Source organism: Odocoileus virginianus, chromosome 30 (genome assembly GCF_023699985.2).
Source record: "Odocoileus virginianus isolate 20LAN1187 ecotype Illinois chromosome 30, Ovbor_1.2, whole genome shotgun sequence".
NCBI classification, from domain to species: Eukaryota; Metazoa; Chordata; class Mammalia; order Artiodactyla; family Cervidae; genus Odocoileus; species Odocoileus virginianus.
The window spans coordinates 30,737,922-30,757,077 of NC_069703.1; the positions used below are offsets into that span (position 1 = coordinate 30,737,922).

Below are 19,156 nucleotides of genomic sequence, written 5' to 3' on the forward strand. Positions count from 1 at the left end.
CATCTTGTCCTATCCCCTTCCTGTGTCACCAACAAGCTTGCCTTCTCCGCCTCACCGATTGCTGCTTTAACATATTTTCACTTTTTGCCTCCCCACTTAGACCAGTCCCCTTAAAGGCCAGACTGGTACCCAAAAATCTAACAGAAACGCAGGTGATTCTTCCTTGGTCTCACAGAACTAGTTTAGGGCTTTCACAGCGACTCTCAGTCAGCTGTCTGAATCTAAGCCACATACTTATCAAAGCTGCAGTAGGGTTTGAACCGCTCCACCAAGATCTGCATTTTCTCCACCTCCCCGAAGGACAGGTACGGGATGATGCGAAGCAGGCCCTGGAGCACACTAGGGTTGGAGCGGACAAAGGTGCTGTTGATCTGGTCCAAGAGCATCACCAGCTGATCTTTGTCACCCGTCAGGAGGAGGTTGCCCTACAAGGAGAGAGGATGCAAGGCCTGTTAGTATGGCCGAGACTTTGGCTGCAGCCAACAGCTGGTCCTGAAAGGTTATCCACTTCCATCAGAGCCACCAGAAGTAGCCCCAGAAGAACAGAGTCTCAGCACTTCCTGGGGAATAATCAGTGTGAGCTCCAGCTCAAAAATTAGTTTCTAAGTTTCTGCACTGGTTCTATTATTAGTGGTCAAATATACTCACACAGGCGGTCAAAATACAACACAGGCTTTCCCTTCCCCAAAACAACGCAGGCTCCCTGTATTCATTTGGTCGTATCTCCAGCCAAAACATCAGCACCGATGAGAACACAGGCATACACACGCCGCAAAGTGGAGAGAAACGGACTGGGGGCTGCAGACCTGAGCTCTAGGCGTCTAACTACACAGTAACCAGCTATATGCTGCTCAACGGCTCGCTTCATTTCTCTAGGCTTGGAGGATCCTCAACTGTGAAGTGAGGGGCTGCACTAAGGCCCCCGTCTATCAGCTGGACCAGCCACTTTGTTTCCTCTGAATCCACGGATTTCAGGCTTTGATGCAACGATGTCACCATCAGTTGCCATTCCTACAAGCTGAGAAGGTTCGGTCATTCCCGGATGACACTGCTAGATCCAAGTGAGCCAGTGGCTGGCAATGAGACAGTGCCTGTGGCTGGACAGCCCGGCCCCACCCACCTTGTCCTCACTCAGAGGCTCAGCATTGGACTCGTCCAGGATGATCTCCATGATGCTCAGCACCTGCTCGGCCACGGCAGCGCCACCGCTGTCCTTGCTCTCCTGCTCAGCCACCAGCGCCTGCGGGAGGAGGGGGCCAGTCACACGGAGGAGAAGGCCACCACGCCCTGCTCATGGGGTCTCCTCCTCCAGGACCTCGTGTTCCTGACAATCTGTGCACACACAGCGTGCGTGCGTGCATGTGTGCGTGTGTGCATGTGTGTGTGTGGTGTGCATGCATGGGCGTGTGTCAGAGAGAGTGTGTGGGTTTTTGAGGACAGTGAAAACAACATTTTGGTTTCTTTCTGGTTGCCCCGAGGTGAGTGGCACCAATTTCCCACTGGAGTGCAGTCAGGACTGCTACAGGGACTAACTTCCTCCTGCTTCTGAGTTCAGGAAAGAAACAAGGATGCTCCTGTGTGTTGTGGCAGCAGCAGGGGTGAGCCAGCAGGGGGATAAGGGGCAGCTTGAATAATTCAAGCCTCTGTGCCCATTAGTCAGACAGAGAAGAGGTTTGCAAAGGTCGCAAACCCATTTCATCTAAGGGCAGAGGTGAGATGTCTTCCCCCAGCCCTGCTCATTCCTCAGTTTTTGCAGCCCACACTCTTTACCAGGTTGAGAGTCCCCAGCATGACGTTTAAAGTGTTCATCTCCAGCTTGACCAGCTGTTGCCGGTTGACTTTCACCTTCACACAGTAACTGAACAATTTCAGGAGCACCTGACAAGAAAAGTCAGTCAAAACCCACGAGACAGCTGACAGTGAGGGGTGGGGACAAGCAGGAGAGAAACATCCTGAGGGGTGGAGGGGTCGTGCTCCCATCAGCAGACACTCCTCCTGACATACACAGGAAGGTGGAGGTGCTTTAGGGAGACATCCTAAGGTGGCTGGGGTCTGGCATCTAAACGGCAGACTTCTCCAGCAGTAGCTCCCGTGGGCTGGGTCTGTCTCTGCCACCAAGTCCTAGTGGACTAGGTGACGCTCTGCTGCCTTGCGGGAAACTCCAGTACTAACTCAGACTCTGAACTAACAGTAAACAAAAAGATCCCAAAGCTCGTGGCCCACGGGAGCTCAGAACCACATCTGTCATTTAAGGCATGGGTATAAAAATCAGTACATGTTCTTATGTCCCCTGGAGGTGGAAAATAATAGTGCAATATGCATGGTGCCTTTACAATTGTCTACTTCTCATTTAGGAGATAGCTGGATGAATGACCAAACAAAGTCCTACCAAAAAATTACAGTTACTTACAAAATCCACTTGAGTAATAATAACAATAATAGCAACTGACACAAGTGCAATTCTGGGTGGACAGACAATTAGACACTGGTTTCCACAGGTGACTAAAGAAAAAGCAGAAGGCTTTCTATCACACTGGTTTTTGGGAGGAGTGGGTCAGAAGAAGGCACTGGGGGAAGGAACCTAAAGCGACGAGGGTCATGGCAACAGCCAGGTCAGCCCCGGCGGGCAGCGGTCGGTCCACGGCGCCACGCTGCCCCCAGGTTACAAGGCAGCGGCCAGCCCGTCCACAGGGGCCCCTCCAGAAGAAGAGGGCTGGGCCCACCTTGCTGCCTCCAACTCACTGTTAGAAGATGGCGTCCCTGCTTGAAATCTTTGATCCCTGCCAGTCTGTTAAGCATGCACTCCAAGCCCCCACACTGGGCCATCACACCAGCCATCTTGTACACTTCTTCTTCATCCTCTTCTTCATCTGGGAGAGAAGGGAAGCCCAGAATTAAGCACAGCCCTCTTCTCAGCTGATAGCTCTTCTCTCTTCCATATCATAGTCAATGAAGCAGGTCAGTACTGGATATTAAACTACACTGTCTTGCTCCTGATAGCTCTTTTTAAAAGTTTCTATTTAATTAAAATTGCTTACTCAAATATGTGAAAATATAAGCACTACAATCACTTAAAAAAAAAAGCCCTAAATAAATAAACTTGAGCTTGTTTGGTGCTAATTTCATTTCCTCCCTAAGTTCCCACCTACCCTCAATACCAGAGGTACCCGAACGAGGCTGTAAATGACTGTATTTTTCCTCAGAGAAGAAGCAACCCCCCTACTTCTGAAGAGAATTCCTGGAGCATCTGTCCCAAATACCCCTGGAGACTCAGAACATGAACTGCCACTGGCCCCAAGCCTCAGGCCCGATGTGCTGCGGTGTCTGTGGAAGGCTATACCTGTGGTGGAGTCCAGGGACTCGATAAACTCCTCGGTGGCATCCCCCAGCAGCCCCCGCATCCGATAAACAATCCTCATGGGCTCTCCCTAAGGGGAGGAGGTTGGAGAAAGACTTGTAAACAGGCTCAGAAAATGCAAAGGACCCAACACCTGGTCTGCTTAATCTAACGAACACTTCAGCACTGTAGACAACTCCTGTTCTTCGCAGGGTCTTAACCACAAAATCTAGGATCCAAATGCCCTACAACTCACTTAGAGGAAAAGCTCATTTTATGCAGGGTCTACCACAGGCCCGGAATTGTGTGGAGCATTTTATAGACACTACTTCATTTAGTTTCATTAAATATATATAACAGCCGTAACAACTGTGATTTATTGTTTTACTCTGTGCTGAGCCCTATGCTAGGGCTTCCCAGGTGGCGCTAGTGGTGAAGAACCTGCCTGCCAAAGCAGGAGACGTAAGAGACAGGGTTCAATCCCTGGGTCAGGAAGATCCCCTGGAGGCAGGCATGGCAACCCACTCCAGTATTCTTGCCTAGAGAAGCCCATGGAGAAGGGAGCCTGGCGGGCTACAGTCCGTAGGTTCACAAAGAGTTGGACATGACTGAAGCAACTTAACAAGCAGACACCCATGCAAGCCCTACACTAATTAGGCACTTCATATTATCCTTTTACACAAGGTTACACAGCTTGTTCAAACTTACTCAGCCTGATACTATAAGCCTGTGTCTCCCTCAGAATTATAAAATCTCTCTAATCAATATGAACCACTACTCAAAGAATCAGGTCAAGGGAAGTCAATAAGATCAAAAGGCTTTGACTCAAATCTCAGGAATCAAAACAAGAAAACAGAATACATCCATCTTTGCCTATGGAGATCCTGAGACCTTCATATAACCACACAGCAAGGACTGGATTCATCCAAATCTCAAGCTAAAAACTATAACTTGATAGAATGGAATTAAGTCATGAATTACAAGATTACAGCAACCTTCCTGAACTGAGGGATCATGAGACTTCACTATCCGCCAGGTACTGACTAGGCACTCCAGTCTATACTCTGAGGAATTACACTCATTTTGGAGGTGAGAAGCGGGGGATTGAAGTCACAGTGCAGGAAGTTAAGGGCGAGCGGGTACCACACTGATCCACGCTGCCTGCTCCTAAGCCATGCTCAGCTTCAGGACAGAAAATCTTGGAGGGAGAGAACTTGTCAGGCCAGGTCTCAGAGCATTTCTAGCTGTGGAAGCCCAAAGAAACTAAGAGAGGGGACAGCCACAGACCATGGACAGAAAGAGAGAAACATGTGAGACAGACCCTGGTCAGCAGCTGAAGAGGTAGGCTATTTATCAGGGAAATAAGGGATAAAATAAGCAGAGAAACTGATGAAAGCCAGGATAAAAAGCTGCTCCCAACTCTGGACTTGGCCACAAGAAACCCTTGGTGAATTAAGCATTAATATGAGAAACAAAGATCCCCAACTTCTTGCCTCCTGGTTCAAAATGGGAGGCTGCCCATGTGTATTCTTTGGGTCCTATACCACCATTTACGAGGGTGCCTGTAGCTCGGTCTTAATTTTTAGGCACATCAGGGATTAAACCTGTACCATTCTGTTTTGAGGCTGAGAAGTCAGTGACAAGATGCAGTGGATGGAGACGTCGTCTGTGTATTTATCTGTGCTATATCTACCCAACGGGCAGTAGACCAACAATACACAGTGACCAGGATTCCCAGCACAGCAGGAGAACAGAAAAGACAAAAGCAAAAGCATGTAACAAATGGAAGGCTAAAAAGTCCTGTTGGCACACTACCAATTTAGCTTCTTAGACTCTACAGAAATATTTGGGAGTAAAGACAGAAAAGTTCACTCTGCTTCACTAGTACACTAGTTTGCTGTAGTTCAACTAGATGATTCATTTATTAAAAATCCCCCTAACAGAAGAAAAGGGAAGAAAGAAAAGGAGAGGAGAGAAACAGGAAAGAATAGAGATGAGACTAAGAAAAGAGGCGGGAGGGGGGAAGAGGACCATCTGACTGTTACGATCAGACAAACAGGACTGAGGGGCCAAAACGGCCAAAGCGCTGTGCTCCCTTCATTTCCCATCTTTGGAGTCTCAACTCCCCAAGTGGTAAAGCAGAAACTACGCTCCTCAACACCACACTGAAACACACTCTGAGAGGTGAGCAAGTCCATTAGAAGCTGAGAATCGATCTCGGTGCCCACATGGAAGGGAGCACGACAGCAGGCGCTCTCCATCACAGGGCTTCCTCAGAGCCCGCGGGCCCGGCTGCTAGGCCAGGAGCTGCTCACCCCTTCCTGCAGCTCATCTCCCTTCCCCGGTCAGCTGCCCCACAAGGAGGACAAGGCGATGACTCTTCTGCACACTAACACGACCAGGAAGTACAGATCCTTCAGTGCCGCTACGAGCTGTGCAGGTGATCGTTAACAAGTCTGGAAGGCAACCCACACCTCAGACACATACCTCATTTGTGGTACACCAGACCTTCTTGTAAACCTCAGCCACAGGGAGGTCCAAACTAATGATTTTATTGTTCACTAGAAGCTGAACAGAAAAGAAGATGAGGCTGTTATTCCAAATAATCGTCATGCAAGCACATTTTAAGATCAAAGGGTGCTTTACCACATATTGTCTATGCATTAGGGACCTACTGACTCTCCCTCTCTAAAAAATGCACGTGTGTGAACATCACACAGAATTTTGTGCACAATTTCAGGGGTTCCAAATAGCCTTAACCCAAACCATGGACCCCAGGTTTAAAAGCCTTGCTGAGCACCTTCTATCCCAAGTCTATTTCAGCTCAGCACCAAAAAGGACAGTTTTCTCTCTTTCACCCAACACGTTTTTCACCATGTATATGGTAACAGCAGATCTTAGCATTGTCTGCCAGAAGGTACCAGATACAGGGCCAGAAACCTGCACCGAGGCTAATTTGCCAGTATTTAGGGAGCTTGATTAACCTGGAATCACTGGAGGCCTCTGCCACAGCAACAAGAACAACAAAACCCTATGCCCTGACAAGCTACAGCCATCTGCTTACTGCCACATCCAGGCAGGGGGCAGAGCCCTTTACAGGTGAGGCAGGCAGGTGGGAATCATGGAGCTGCATTTAAAGATGCCCAGGGTTGATCAGCCCAAGGGAAAGGAAGCCTAACCACGACAGGGGTGAGCTATGCGCATTACCTCCATCCCGCTGTCATCTTCCAACAGAGCCACCAAGTCACAGTCCTGGCAGATCTTGTTCTTTATGTCCCGCATGAGGGGCCCGATGCCTGGCTCGTTGCTGCTATATGGGTTCCCAGGCATCCTGCCCTGTAAGAAGTCTTCCTGCTGGGGATCCTTCTCCAGGGTCACAAAGAACTCAGTGACTTCATTCTCTTCCTGAAGGACCGAGAAAAGGAAGCAGAAGGGATGGGCATGAGTACATGTGCAGAGATTGCTTACATTCAGACCACACTGCTTTGTTCATGGACATTCCGGGAGACACACCAGACTCATCCAGCCCTTTATACAGTTAAAGATTAAAGGACAGGAAGCTCAGAGGTGATTCAAAAAGCCCAAATATAATTCAAATAGCATTAAAGAGCAAGTATCTTCTCTGAAACTCAAGGGTGGGTTAGGAGAGAAAAAGCCTAACCAAATAAGCAGATGAGGAGTGCCCCATGAAAGGTGGATCACTGACACAAGGGGAGAGGGGCTTCCCTCCAGCTCGTCCCACCTGACGCTAACCAGTACGGGGCCAGATGACTCTGTCACTGGTGGCCCTCTGGTCAAGAAAATGTCTTCTCTGTATTACATGATACTCAGGGGTCTCTCGTCGTTAACTGATGAGACTGATGCTCTCTACCCTTCCTCAGTAACAGAAAGGGATCTATGCAGTTCAGGCTAGAGACACACTTCCATGTGTGCACATAACGCGGGCAGGGAAAAAAGAGAGTGAAAATGTCCATCTGCCCGCTCTGGGCTGCTTCTTTCACGGGATTGTGGACTGACAAACACCGGGATCTGGGCAACGGGAGGTCAGACCTGGCTCAAAAGAAAAAGACTGCTTCTGACTTTGAATCGAGGAAATGGGACAAGGAAGGTCTTTAGGTTTCTTCCCATCATCAGGAATGGGAAAATCATGAGGTTGCTTCTGCTTTATGTGTGGAGCTTCCCAAAATATCGACTGAACGGGCCACCACTGGGACGATTACCCACGACTATGAGGAATCGCCAGGAAGCTCTGGAGAAATGGCTTCGGCTGACACCCCGAGCGCCAAGGGAGGCACCATGGCTTATGCTTACGGGGTAGATGATGCTGCAGAGTCTCTCGAAAATGAAGACGGGAGTCCGGTAGTCATCCAGGTTGTAGCGCTTGGCCGTCTCGATGCACACAGCCATGAAGGCCTTGGTTTCCGATTCTGTACCTGCCAGAAGTCAACGTGGCCAAGTCAGTGAGGAAAGAGCTTCACACACAGAAGCTAAGATGAGGCTTTAAATAAAGTTCCATCACTGACAGATCTTCTCTGCCTGGTGAGTCTATAATATCCAATGTGGCAACATCAATATTTCAATTGGAAACTTGAAGCTGATGGATTCTTATACTGAAACCACATTCCATTTGAAAGCCTTCATACCCAAGTCAACACAGAGCATCATACTTAGCTGTGCACACATCTCCCTCCCTCTGGGAATTATAACCTTGCATCCTCTTGCCCAAAATAGGTACTCAAGAATGTGAAATAACAATCCTAACTGCACTCCTGTCAAAGCAAAAGGAAGCTATAGTTTTCAGTTTCATTCTAAAAGATTAGGCAGACAGCCCTCGAGAAGCCAAACAGATAACTTCAAGCCATACATTCTTGAAAAGGGTCCAGCTGACAAGGTCACAAACCAGCTCAGCAGGGCAGCTAAAAATGGCACCAGAAGGACTTCCATGTCTGGCAATAAAGCAGACTGTGTCCCCTGACCTACTTTTCACTCCTCCACTTAAAAACAATTTAAAATGGTGGGGGAAAAAGGTATCAGTGGACTGCTATGCTAGCAAAGAAAGCCACAGCTCCAAAATTAGGAAAAATTGGGAACCCAGGGAGGTCAGCAAAGCACTCAGGCTATTTTCTGCCATGAGCTTTGGTTTCCAAAACCTGCCAGGATTTGAGAGCTAGCTACAAAGCCCCAAATCTCCCAAGAGGGAGAATCTGGCAGGAACCACCGCCTACACACACACACAAATCTGGTACCCCCAAAGAGCTACATCCTTGGTGTTCAGTCGCATCTGACTCTCTGTGACCCCACGGACTATAGCCCCACCAGGCTCCTCTGTCCATGGGATTTTCCAGGCAAGAACACCCCAATGCAGGGGATCTTTCTGACCCAGGGATGGAACCCACATCTCCTGCAATGGCAGGCAGATTCTTTACCACTATGCCACCTAGGAAACCCTGTTTGGTATAAGCATCAATTAAAAATAACTATTCCTTTCCCTGAAGCAAATCAATGAAAGCACACAGTCCTTCCTTAGAATGCAGCACTGAATGGAGGGGAAGAAAAATCTCCTCTGAGCAGTCATAACAAGCTGTCCCTCACAGAGGTCTGTGGCTCAAACTACCTAGGAGATCTGAAAACTCTAAGTTCAGAACTTTGTTCAAGGTGGCCCTGGGATGGCCATGCCCCGAGCTGCTTCACAGAAGCAGCTACAAATCATCTCTGGAAAAACCCGTCTTTGACTCAGGTCCCGAAGAATTTCCACAGAAAAACCCCCAAAACACAAGCTTACAGTACAAAAAAAAAAAAAAAAACATAAAATGCAAGATTTAAAGCAAAGCACCACAGACAAGAGCCAGAGTAACAACAGAATCAGATTAATAAGTATTTCAAGTTTTAAAATTAGCAGATACAGAAATAAGTTATGTTAAAAGACTATAAAAGGGACAGAAGATGTCTGCAAAAGACTACAGACTATAAAATCTATATAAAATTGCAAGAATTTGATGGGTAGATTAAACAGATAACACAGAGTAAAGAAAAAATAAACGATATGGTATAGGATGGAAGAAATTATCCAAAATCCACATAAAGATACAATGAGAAGGACACTATGAAAGCGGGAGGGAGAGACACAGCTGACAGTGAGGGTGGAGATCCACCAGGACAAGGAAAGAGGACAGAGAAGAGGCAACTGAGCCACAATGTCTGAGAACCTTCTAGAACCAATGAAGACCCCTGTCTGAGAACTCCTGCCCTCTTCCTGCCCTGTGAGCTCACTACGGAAAGGCCAGGGCCTTCCTGGTAGTCCCGTGGTTAGGAATCTGACTCAGAGGGCGGGGGTCATGGGTTCAATCCCTGGTCTGGAAGACCCCACACGCCACAGGGCTTAGCCTGTGCGCCCCAACTACTGAAGCCTGTGTGCACAACGAAGAACCAGCACCGCCAAAGATAAATAAATAAATAAATTTTTTAAAAAAAGAGTCCAAATTTACTGAGGCCGGATCTGGAATTTTAAATTCCAAGCACCAACAGTCTCGAGAGAAATGTCCTCTCCTTCTTTACTCAAATGTGAGGAGACGTTTGCTGCCCGTGACCTGGGTCTAAGGAGGCTGGGGAACTCAGACCATGCACCTAAGTGGAGCCAGAAGGGACACAGGCCTGTGGGCTGCGGGCCGCTGGCCAGGCCTACCTGTGGTCATGTCCTCCAGCATCTCCAGCAGCATGTCCTGCGTCTCGTCAATCAGCTTGGTCCTCTGCACCACCAGCTTCCGCAAGCACAGGTATCCGTTCAGCACAGTACCCACCAAGCGGCTTTTAAAGTGCCTTTTGATGGATTCCACCTCCACAAAGGAGGAAAGTAGGCCTGTGGGGACAGGAAAAAGTTGCTACATAAGTTCAGAATGAGAATTAAGCAAAGAAGGTCCATGTTTTCAAAAGACGACGAGCAACTCAAAAGCAGGGAAACACCATCTTTGTGCCTGACATGGAGCTGGTGCTCAATGAAATGAACTGGTCAGCAGACAACAGGTACTCAAAGATGTAAACCCTTCCACCAGGGAAAATCACGGAGCTTAAAAAGCGCAGTGCGGTCAACACGAGAGAGAAGCGGTCAACCTCAGCACCCGAGGAATGAAAGGTCAGACCCCAAACTAGCCGCAGGGTGTGCTAAGGGAAGGGCCAGGAGGCTCCCTCTACCTGTGAGACTCTTGAGGGCATAGCCCTGCTGCAGATCGGTGCTCAGGGTGGCCTCCTCCAGGGCCAGCAAGCGGGCTATTTCCTGAAGAGGAAGAAGAGCACGGTTAGTGAGAGGGCACGGCCAGTGCCACCGGCCAGCTCCCCCATGGCCCAGGGCGCTCTCTCACCCTGCACTTGTGCAGAGCTCCTTCCTAAGAAGCCATGGAGAGCTACAAAGACGCCAAGGGACTGCTTAGACATGGAGGACAGTCTAAATGTCCCCAACAGACTACTACATCCTCATGAGGAACACAATGAAATCACAGAAGTACCCCAGGCAGACTTCAGAAATATTGCAGGTTCAGTTTCAGACCACTGTAATAAAGTGACTATCGCAATAAAGCAAGTCACACGAATCCATTTTTTCCCACGAATATAAAACTTATGTCCACACTCTATTTTAATCCAGTAAGTGTGCAGTAGCATTATGTCTATAAAACATACATACACTTTAATTAAAAAATAATGCTGTTGAAAAAATGGCTTGCTTGACACAGGGTTGCCACAACCTTTTTTTTTTTTTTAAGAAGCACAATAAAGCAAGGTATGTCTGCATTTTTAACAAATATTTCTTCCTGGCATAAAAGACCACCACAAAGTTTACACAGAGGAAGAGAACAAGGAGAGCGGGGCTCGGGGAAGGGGCTCCCCCGGCGGGGCCAGGACGACATACCTTGGTGATGAGGTTGCCCACGTAGGGCAGGACTCCTCGGGCTGCCAGGTAGACTTTCCAGTGAGCTGAGGTGATGAGCTTCTGGTAGAGAGCCAGGTACTCGGCCGCACACTCGCCAGCAATGCTCAGCTCATCCAGGTAGCTGCCACGGAGCCGGGCGCTGAGACTGAGCCCACACCGCCCCACAGCCCCCCGCCTCTGCCCCTCTGCGTCCTCCTCTCCCCCTGCCTCGCTGGGGAGGACCGGGGCTGAGAACACCCCCGAACCCCGACTCGGGAACTCCTCAGGCCTGGGGAAAGCTCAAGAGCACACAGCAGGGAACGCAGTGCAACACTGTACACACTCGGAATAAAGCACCAATACACGAATGGCGGCTCCTGGGGCAGCGAGGGTGCTGTGACTGAATCGCCCCCAAGGCGAGTTTACCACCGAGTCTAGTGGCCAGTAACACGGAAATTAGACTGCCTGGACTGAAATCTTGCCCTCCTGGGGACAAGGTAGCTAAGCAGTCAAAGCTCAGGTGAGCACTAAACATAATGTGTGCCGAGCTTTTGTAAGCTCGTAAGACCTCAAAATACACTAGCGCTGACTCTGTTACCACCAGAACCACTGCTATTAAAACCACGGCACGCGGCGGCTCAGTGTGTCTTGGTTTCGTGGGCTTCCACAAGGAATGAGGCGGCTACTGCACAGGCGTGCCTCCCGTCGCCCTGGTCTGCTGACTCCCCCGGGAGGGCGGGAGGGCTCCCTGGATGAAGTCCCGCCACCCTGCCCATCCTGCTCTCAGATGGTACCTGGTGAGGAGGTCAAGGACCTGCTGCTTGCGGCTGGGGACGGTGGCCAGTGCTTCCACGATGGTGCAGGCCGCCTGCCGTGCAGCCTGTGTCGCCGGAGTAAAGAGCACCTGCAGGGGGTGGGGAGAAGTGCCTGGCTCAGCGGACAGCCTCTCATCCGGCCCCGCCAGGCACAGTCAACTGCCACGCATCCAGGGGAAATCCTCTGAGCACCTCACGAGCAAAAGGGTAAAGGAAAAATCACCAGCTAACTCAAGATCCGGCTGCTGCAGACTGGCAAAAAGGCTGTCTAAGAGTCCCGTCTCCATGGTGCTTTTCTCCAACAAGTACTTTGGAGAACATACTCAAGACGACAGGACCAGGAAAAAAGACAGGCAGGTATTCTCCTTAGCAAAAACATCTATGATTCTATTTTGGAGACAGCTACCTTGGACAGCAAGGAGATCAAACCAGTCAATCCTAAAGGAAACTAATCCTGAATATTTAATGGAAGGACTGAAACTCCAATACTTTGTCCACCTGATATGAAGAGCTGACTCACTGGAAAAGACCCTGATGCTAGGAAAGACTGAGAGCAGGAGGAGAAGGGGGCGACAGACAATGAGATGGTTGGATGGCATGAGTTTGAGTAAACGGACATGAGTTTGAGTAAACTCTGGGAGAGAGGGAAGGACAGGGAAGCCTGGCGTGCTGCAGTCCACGGGGTCACAAAGAGTCGGACATGACTTAGCAACTGAACAACAACAACATGCTGAACACTTATGTTAAATTTAAACCAAGTGTTCACATTATATACTGATGGACAAATGAATTCTCGAAAATACTGTTACTTTAACCTTTAAAACCATTAGCTGGAAAGAGGAAAAGGACAGAAAACATGAAAGGTGGAAGGTGAAGGCAGTGCAGGCGCTGAGGCTTCGCTCTGCTCGGTGGTCAGGGAGGAGAGCAGGAGCCTGATGAGCAGGGCAGAAAGGGTTCTGATGTGGCCCATCCACCAGGCGGGCAGCTGCAACCAAGAGCCTCTACCTATTAGAAAGGAAGCAAGACTAACAAAGGGAAAGAAGAGAAGGCAGAGGAGACATGCGGTGAGGAGCAGAAATGCCCTGCCTGGGATCTGGGGCCAGCGCAGCGGTGAGAAGCCCAGGAGACCGGTCACTCACTTGCCGCAGCCAGTTGTTGTGGCCCAGCTTGAGGTCCAGCGGGGAGGTCCGCTTCCCCCGCCGACTCAGGAACTGCTTCCACCGCCACACGTACTTCTCGGTCAAGTAGAGGTGGCGGAGCTCTGACTTGCTGGGAGACTTCCCATTGCCATCGATCCCTGGCAGGCAAAGGGATGCAGGGAGAGGTAAGGAAGAGAAAGGGACAGGTGGGGGAGATGCTGGGCCGTCAGCCAGGGGCAGGAGGGGCCCACTGCGCAAGTCCCGAAAGGCAGACACACCCCGGATGGGAAGACACTTCTTCCAGGCTTCATAGGATGCCTTGGGGTCCCTCTTGAGCCAGAGCTGGGCCTGGGCGTGGATCTCATTGCAGTATGGCTTCACAGTGGTGAGGGCTTCGACAGGGACGTCCTGCAGGAGGAAGGCGGACGGGTGAGCGGGCCGGGGGCGCGCCCGAGCCGCAGCGGCCGCACAGTGGGACTGCCCCGGGGACAAGCACAAAGGCAAGATCAGAAGGGCAGCGTTCACGTGTTCTATGCCCCATCTGTGCTCCTTTATAGCATGTTGATTCAATTTAGCAAGACCATCACCATGCTGAGCTTAGGGTCACTGATTCTGCCTGTGCAGGATAAGGTGTAACTGGCTTCATACAGAGGCTCTTACAGCCACATACACTAATTCCTATGCCAAGGCTGATCTGTAGTTTCCCCAAATAAAAATCTTCAAGGGGTCACTAGGCAGCCTCTAGAATTTAAAGAGCCATTACTAATCCCAAGTGGCCTGCACAGGGGAGCCCCCGATAGGATTCTAAGCCAGCAATTCTCAAACTTTTCGGCCACAGGACCCCATTGTGCTCTTGAAAATTACTGACTCCAAAGAGTTCTTCTGTGTGTAGCTCTATCCATCAATATGGATCTATTAAAAACTAAAGTTCGGCAGTTCTTAAAATATTTAACTCATTTACAGATAAAAATAAATGCCTTACCTGTTAACCTAAACATTTTTTATCATTATTTCCCAAAACAAAAACAACACAGCGACAGGAGCCACGCCGCTGCATGTTGTGAAGCTGGCTACTGGCCACCCGAGTGAGACAGCCAGGCTCTCACTCTGCTTTTACGTTCAAACTGTGGCGAGAGGCTGTTCTGCTGAAGCGCTCAGATGTACAGTTGCAAAGAAAAGTAATTTAATAGTTTTTTAAATTAATCGTGGATTTTTAATACTAAACCAAAATTCAACAAATTATAGGTTCTTAAAGATTGGTTGCAGTGTGGAATCTAAAACCAATCAAAAAACATTTCCTATCCCATTCCACTAAAATTCACCTTTTACTCACACATGAACATGTGTTGGTCACTTGGAAAATACTGGTTGACAGAGTTACACCAATTCCTCTTTAAGTGACAGGCTCATTTTATTCACTTTCCAAGAAAATGGTCTGCTAAATACCCGATTCTGAAGAACCACAATTGGCTCTTGAGCCCTCCTTTCAAGCACAAATGAGGTTCCATGAAAAGAGCAGCCAGTTCAGGTGCAGCCTGCATCCCGGTCACACCAATTCTCTCCAGGACGACCTCCGCCCCGCAGTGTGCCTCCCGCACTGTCTCACTAAACACTAGAATGACTGCTATTCAAGGGTTGTGATTTACTAAACTCATCTGCAGTGCTTCACCAGGGACGCTCCTGGGTGAGGCTGCAAGCACATGAAGAGCATGCCTCGTGGTGCTGAGGCTCCGTCAGTCTCACCACCACTGACTCTGTACCATCTGCACAAGTGCCACCAAAGAAGAAAAGGGCAAATCATGCCTCGAGATAATTATGAAAATGATGCTGACCTCGCAGATGTCCTAGTTGTCTTGGGCACACCCAGATCTATGAGCCAAACTCTGAGAACCGCTGCTCTCTCTAGGCTAAAACGAGGCAAAATGTGAGGCTTCCATGCTCTGCGGAAAAGAGCCCTCTTGGGTGGAAATCTGTGCCCTCACACTGTGAGAAAAATGACAGTTATGTGGGGATGAGGTTCCTCCAGTTTTCACTTGCTGAGAATGAGCTCTGAGGGGAAGAAAGCCTTCATCAAAGTGAAGGAATGGGGGTCTTTTCTGCGGACTATCGGGGTAGACCAAGAAAGGGAAGCAGAGTAAACTGTCCCCTGTCCAGCTTCCCACGAAGCGCCTGCCACTCAGCGTCCTGCAATGAAGACTCCATGTCCCAGCAAGGGGCTCCATCAGGATGGAGCAGGAGTCAGAAGGGCCCCAGGACTAATACGAGGCCTCCCACAAGCTCTCACACCAATATGAGCAAGTCCATCTGCAGCTAGGCCACCTTCAGAACTAAAAACTCAGCTTTACTCACGCATTTAACAATGACTTACTGACTGACTGTTATAAAGTGAGATACCATGCTATGCACTGGACCAAAAAAACATCTTAGTAAAACAGTCCCTGGATTGGAGGAGTGGTGCATGGCCAGCCTGACAGAGAACTGGATCACTGAAGCAGCAGCTGACAAAGGGGAAGTGGGCAGGCCAGGCAGAGGAGACACCGCACCGCCACACACAACATTCACAAGGACACCGAAGGCCAGGGGCCTCCCAGGGGCTCAGTGGTGAAAACTCGCCTGCCCACACAGGAGCCAGGGTTCGATCCCTGCCCAAGTCACAGCGCAAGGGAAGGGAAGGGCTTCCCGCACTGGGCAGAGGCAGAGGGGTTAGAGAGGAACGCCACGCCCCCCGGGAGCTGCGGGCCGCTGGAGGGGACTGGAGGGTACTGGAGGAAGGGGCAGGCCTCCGGGGCGAACCACGGTCCCCGGCCTCTTCCTGCTTGTCACTCTTGAGCTCCCTCTGAGAGACTTTCCCTCTCAGGAACCCCAATCCATCTCCGCTCAACTGCCTCCAAGGAAGCACTGGTGCTCCAGGGAAGGCGAGTTTGGGTGAGCAAAGGCCTTAGAACAGGGTGTGCTGGCTGGAGCCCACCCCCCGCCGCCCTCTCAGCCCCGTAACCTTGTTCTTCTTGCTGGTGGGAGCAGGTGGCTTAATCAGCTTCTGCAAGATCCGCAGGCACATGAGGGTGATGTTCTCAACCACCACGGGGGTCTTGATGTTCACAGCCATGAGGAAGAGGCTGAGTGCTGGGCGAGGAAGGCAGGGCAGAGACCAGTCAGAGGCGGGCCTCACCAGCCGCCGCACAGACACCTGAGGGCAGCGCCCCTGGCTTCACGTGCCCCTCGGCGAGCTGAGCTCCCCTCGCCAGCCGGCTGCCAGCCAGACATCCCCCAAACTCACCACAGCGCAAGCGGAGCTCCCAGCAGCTGTCCTCCTTGGAGATGGAGTCTGTCAACAACAGCATTTCGTACTGAAGGCTACTTGCCTGAGGGCCAAGAGGAAGAGACATGAGCAGAAGGCGGTCTGCAGGGTCAGTCCAGGACAAGGGCTCGCGTCCACACTCTGACCCAGAGACTCAGAACTAACCCGTGCGGTCAGGTGGACCGTCAGAGAGACAGAAGGAGACTGAGACCCTCAGCATGGCCCGCTGCCCGCTTCTGCTCTCTGAGCCTGACGCTGACTCAGAAAGGTCTTCCTGGGATGTGAGCCCTGCTGACGTGCCCCCCGAACCCCCCTCGCCTGCCCTGGTCATCACAACGAGACGCCCTTGGGGGGAGCCACGGCAACGAAGGAGGAGCGTGAGGGGGGCAGTCAGGGGGACGGCGGCCTGCTCACCAGATCGGGGTTGGCCCAGTGGCCCTTCAGGGCTGTAGAGACTTTGCCAATAATCAGGTCGTTCATTTGCTGGGTGGCCTCTGGATTGTCTCTAGGGAGGCAGAGAAGAGAGTCCTGTTACTCCACTGGGTGCGTCCCCCTCCCCACGTGACAGAGTCCAGGTAAAAGAAATCAACGTCTAGGGCTACTGGCCTTCCTGGGGGCAACGCGACTCAAGAGTCCCACAAAACCCTGCTGTGAAGGATTCTTTAATATCCGCAAATCAATCAACATAATACATCACATTAACAAATTGAAAGACAGAAACTTATGATTATCTCAGTAGATGCAGAAAAAGCCTTTGACAAAATTCAACATCCATTTATGATTAAAACTCTCCAGAAAGCAGGAATAGAAGGAACATACCTCAACATAATAAAAGCTATATATGACAAATCCACAGCAAGCATTACCCTCAATGGTGAAAAATTGAAAGCATTTCCCCTAAAATCAGGAACAAGACAAGGGTGCCCACTCTCACCACTACTATTCAACATACTTTTGGAAGTTTTGGCCACAGCAATCAGAGCAGAAAAAGAAGTAAAAGGAATCCAGACAGGAAAAGAAGAAGTGAAACTCTGTTTGCAGATGACATGATTCTCTACATAGAAAACCCTAAAGACTCTACCAGAAAATTACTAGAGCTAATCAACAAATGTAGTAAAGTTGCAGGATATAAAATTAGCACACAGAAATCCCTTGCATTCCTATACACTAACAATGAGAAAACAGAAAGAGAAATTAAGGAAACAATACCATTCACCATTGTAACAAAAAGAATAAAATACTTAGGAGTATATCTACCTAAAGAAACAAAAGACCCATACATAGAAAACTATAACACTGATGAAAGAAATCAAAGAGGACACAAACAGATGGAGAAACATACCGTGTTCATGGATTGGAAGAATCAATATTGTCAAAATGGCTATACTACCCAAAGCGATCTATAGATTCAACCCAATCCCTATCAAGCTACCAACGGTATTTTTCACTGAACTAGAACAAATAATTTCACAATTTGTATGGAAATACAAAAACCCTCGAATAGCCAAAGTAATCTTGAGAGAGAAGAATGGAACTGGAGGAATCAACCTGCCTGACTTCAGCCTCTACTACAAAGCCACAGTCATCAAGACAGTATGGTACTGGCACAAAGACAGAAATATAGATCAATGGAACAGAACAGAAAGCCCAGAGATAAATCCACGAACCTATGGACACCTTATCTTCGACAAAGGAGGCAAGAATATACAATGGAAAAAAGACCACCTCTTTAACAAGTGGTGCTGGGAAAACTGGTCAACCACTTGTAAAAGAACGAAACTAGAACACCTTCTAACACCACACACAAAAATGAACTCAACATGGATTAAAGATCTAAATGTAAGATCAGAAACTATAAAACTCCTAGAGGAGAACATAGGCAAAACACTCTCTGACATAAATCACAGCAGGATCCTCTATGACCCACCTCCTAGAATATTGGAAATAAAAGCAAAAATAAACAAATGGGACCTAATTAAACTTAAAAGCTTTTGCACAACAAAGGAAACTATAAGCAAGGTGATAAGAGCCTTCAGATTGGGAGAAAATAATAGCAAATGAAGCAACAGACAAAGGATTAATCTCAAAAATATACAAGCAACTCCTGCAGCTCAATTCCAGAAAAATAAATGACCCAATCAAAAAATGGGCCAAAGAACTAAACAGACATTTCTCCAAAGAAGACATACAGATGGCTAACAAACACATGAAAAGATGCTCAACATCACTCATTATCAGAGAAATGCAAATCAAAACCACAATGAGGTACCATTACATGCCAGTCAGGATGGCAGCTATCCAAAAGTCTACAAGCAATAAACGCTGGAGGGGGTGTGGAGAAAAGGGAACCTTCTTACACTGTTCGTGGGAATGCAAACTAGTACAGCCGCTATGGAAAACAGTGTGGAGATTTCTTTAAAAACTGGAATTAGAACTGCCATATGACCCAGCAATACCACTTCTGGGCATACACACTGAGGAAACCAGATCTGAAAGAGACACGTGCACCCCAATGTTCATCGCAGCACTGTTTATAATAGCCAGGACATGGAAGCAACCCAGATGCCCATCAGCAGACGAATGGATGAGGAAGCTGCGGTGCATATACACCATGGAATATTACTCAGCCATTAAACAGAATTCATCTGAATCAGTTCTAATGAGATG

At 49.1% G+C, this 19,156-nt stretch overlaps 1 protein-coding gene across 6 annotated transcripts in view; it reads right to left on the bottom strand.

Annotated features, from left to right (window-relative positions):
• UBR4 (ubiquitin protein ligase E3 component n-recognin 4) overlaps nucleotides 1-19,156 on the bottom strand; it is a 131,608-nt gene that overhangs the window by 17,778 nt on the left and 94,674 nt on the right. For all 6 annotated transcript variants that reach the window (XM_070458796.1, XM_070458798.1, XM_070458795.1 and 3 more), the window contains 17 exons: nucleotides 16,904-16,994; nucleotides 16,469-16,553; nucleotides 16,187-16,314; nucleotides 13,470-13,599; nucleotides 13,192-13,349; nucleotides 12,032-12,141; nucleotides 11,238-11,379; nucleotides 10,526-10,607; nucleotides 10,020-10,193; nucleotides 7,649-7,770; nucleotides 6,545-6,742; nucleotides 5,825-5,905; nucleotides 3,341-3,428; nucleotides 2,743-2,870; nucleotides 1,771-1,878; nucleotides 1,121-1,240; nucleotides 235-425 (listed from right to left, as the gene is read on the bottom strand). In XM_070458796.1, the coding sequence (XP_070314897.1) occupies nucleotides 235-425; nucleotides 1,121-1,240; nucleotides 1,771-1,878; nucleotides 2,743-2,870; nucleotides 3,341-3,428; nucleotides 5,825-5,905; nucleotides 6,545-6,742; nucleotides 7,649-7,770; nucleotides 10,020-10,193; nucleotides 10,526-10,607; nucleotides 11,238-11,379; nucleotides 12,032-12,141; nucleotides 13,192-13,349; nucleotides 13,470-13,599; nucleotides 16,187-16,314; nucleotides 16,469-16,553; nucleotides 16,904-16,994 (2,136 nt within the window). The remainder of the gene's footprint in view (nucleotides 1-234; nucleotides 426-1,120; nucleotides 1,241-1,770; nucleotides 1,879-2,742; nucleotides 2,871-3,340; nucleotides 3,429-5,824; nucleotides 5,906-6,544; nucleotides 6,743-7,648; nucleotides 7,771-10,019; nucleotides 10,194-10,525; nucleotides 10,608-11,237; nucleotides 11,380-12,031; nucleotides 12,142-13,191; nucleotides 13,350-13,469; nucleotides 13,600-16,186; nucleotides 16,315-16,468; nucleotides 16,554-16,903; nucleotides 16,995-19,156) is intronic.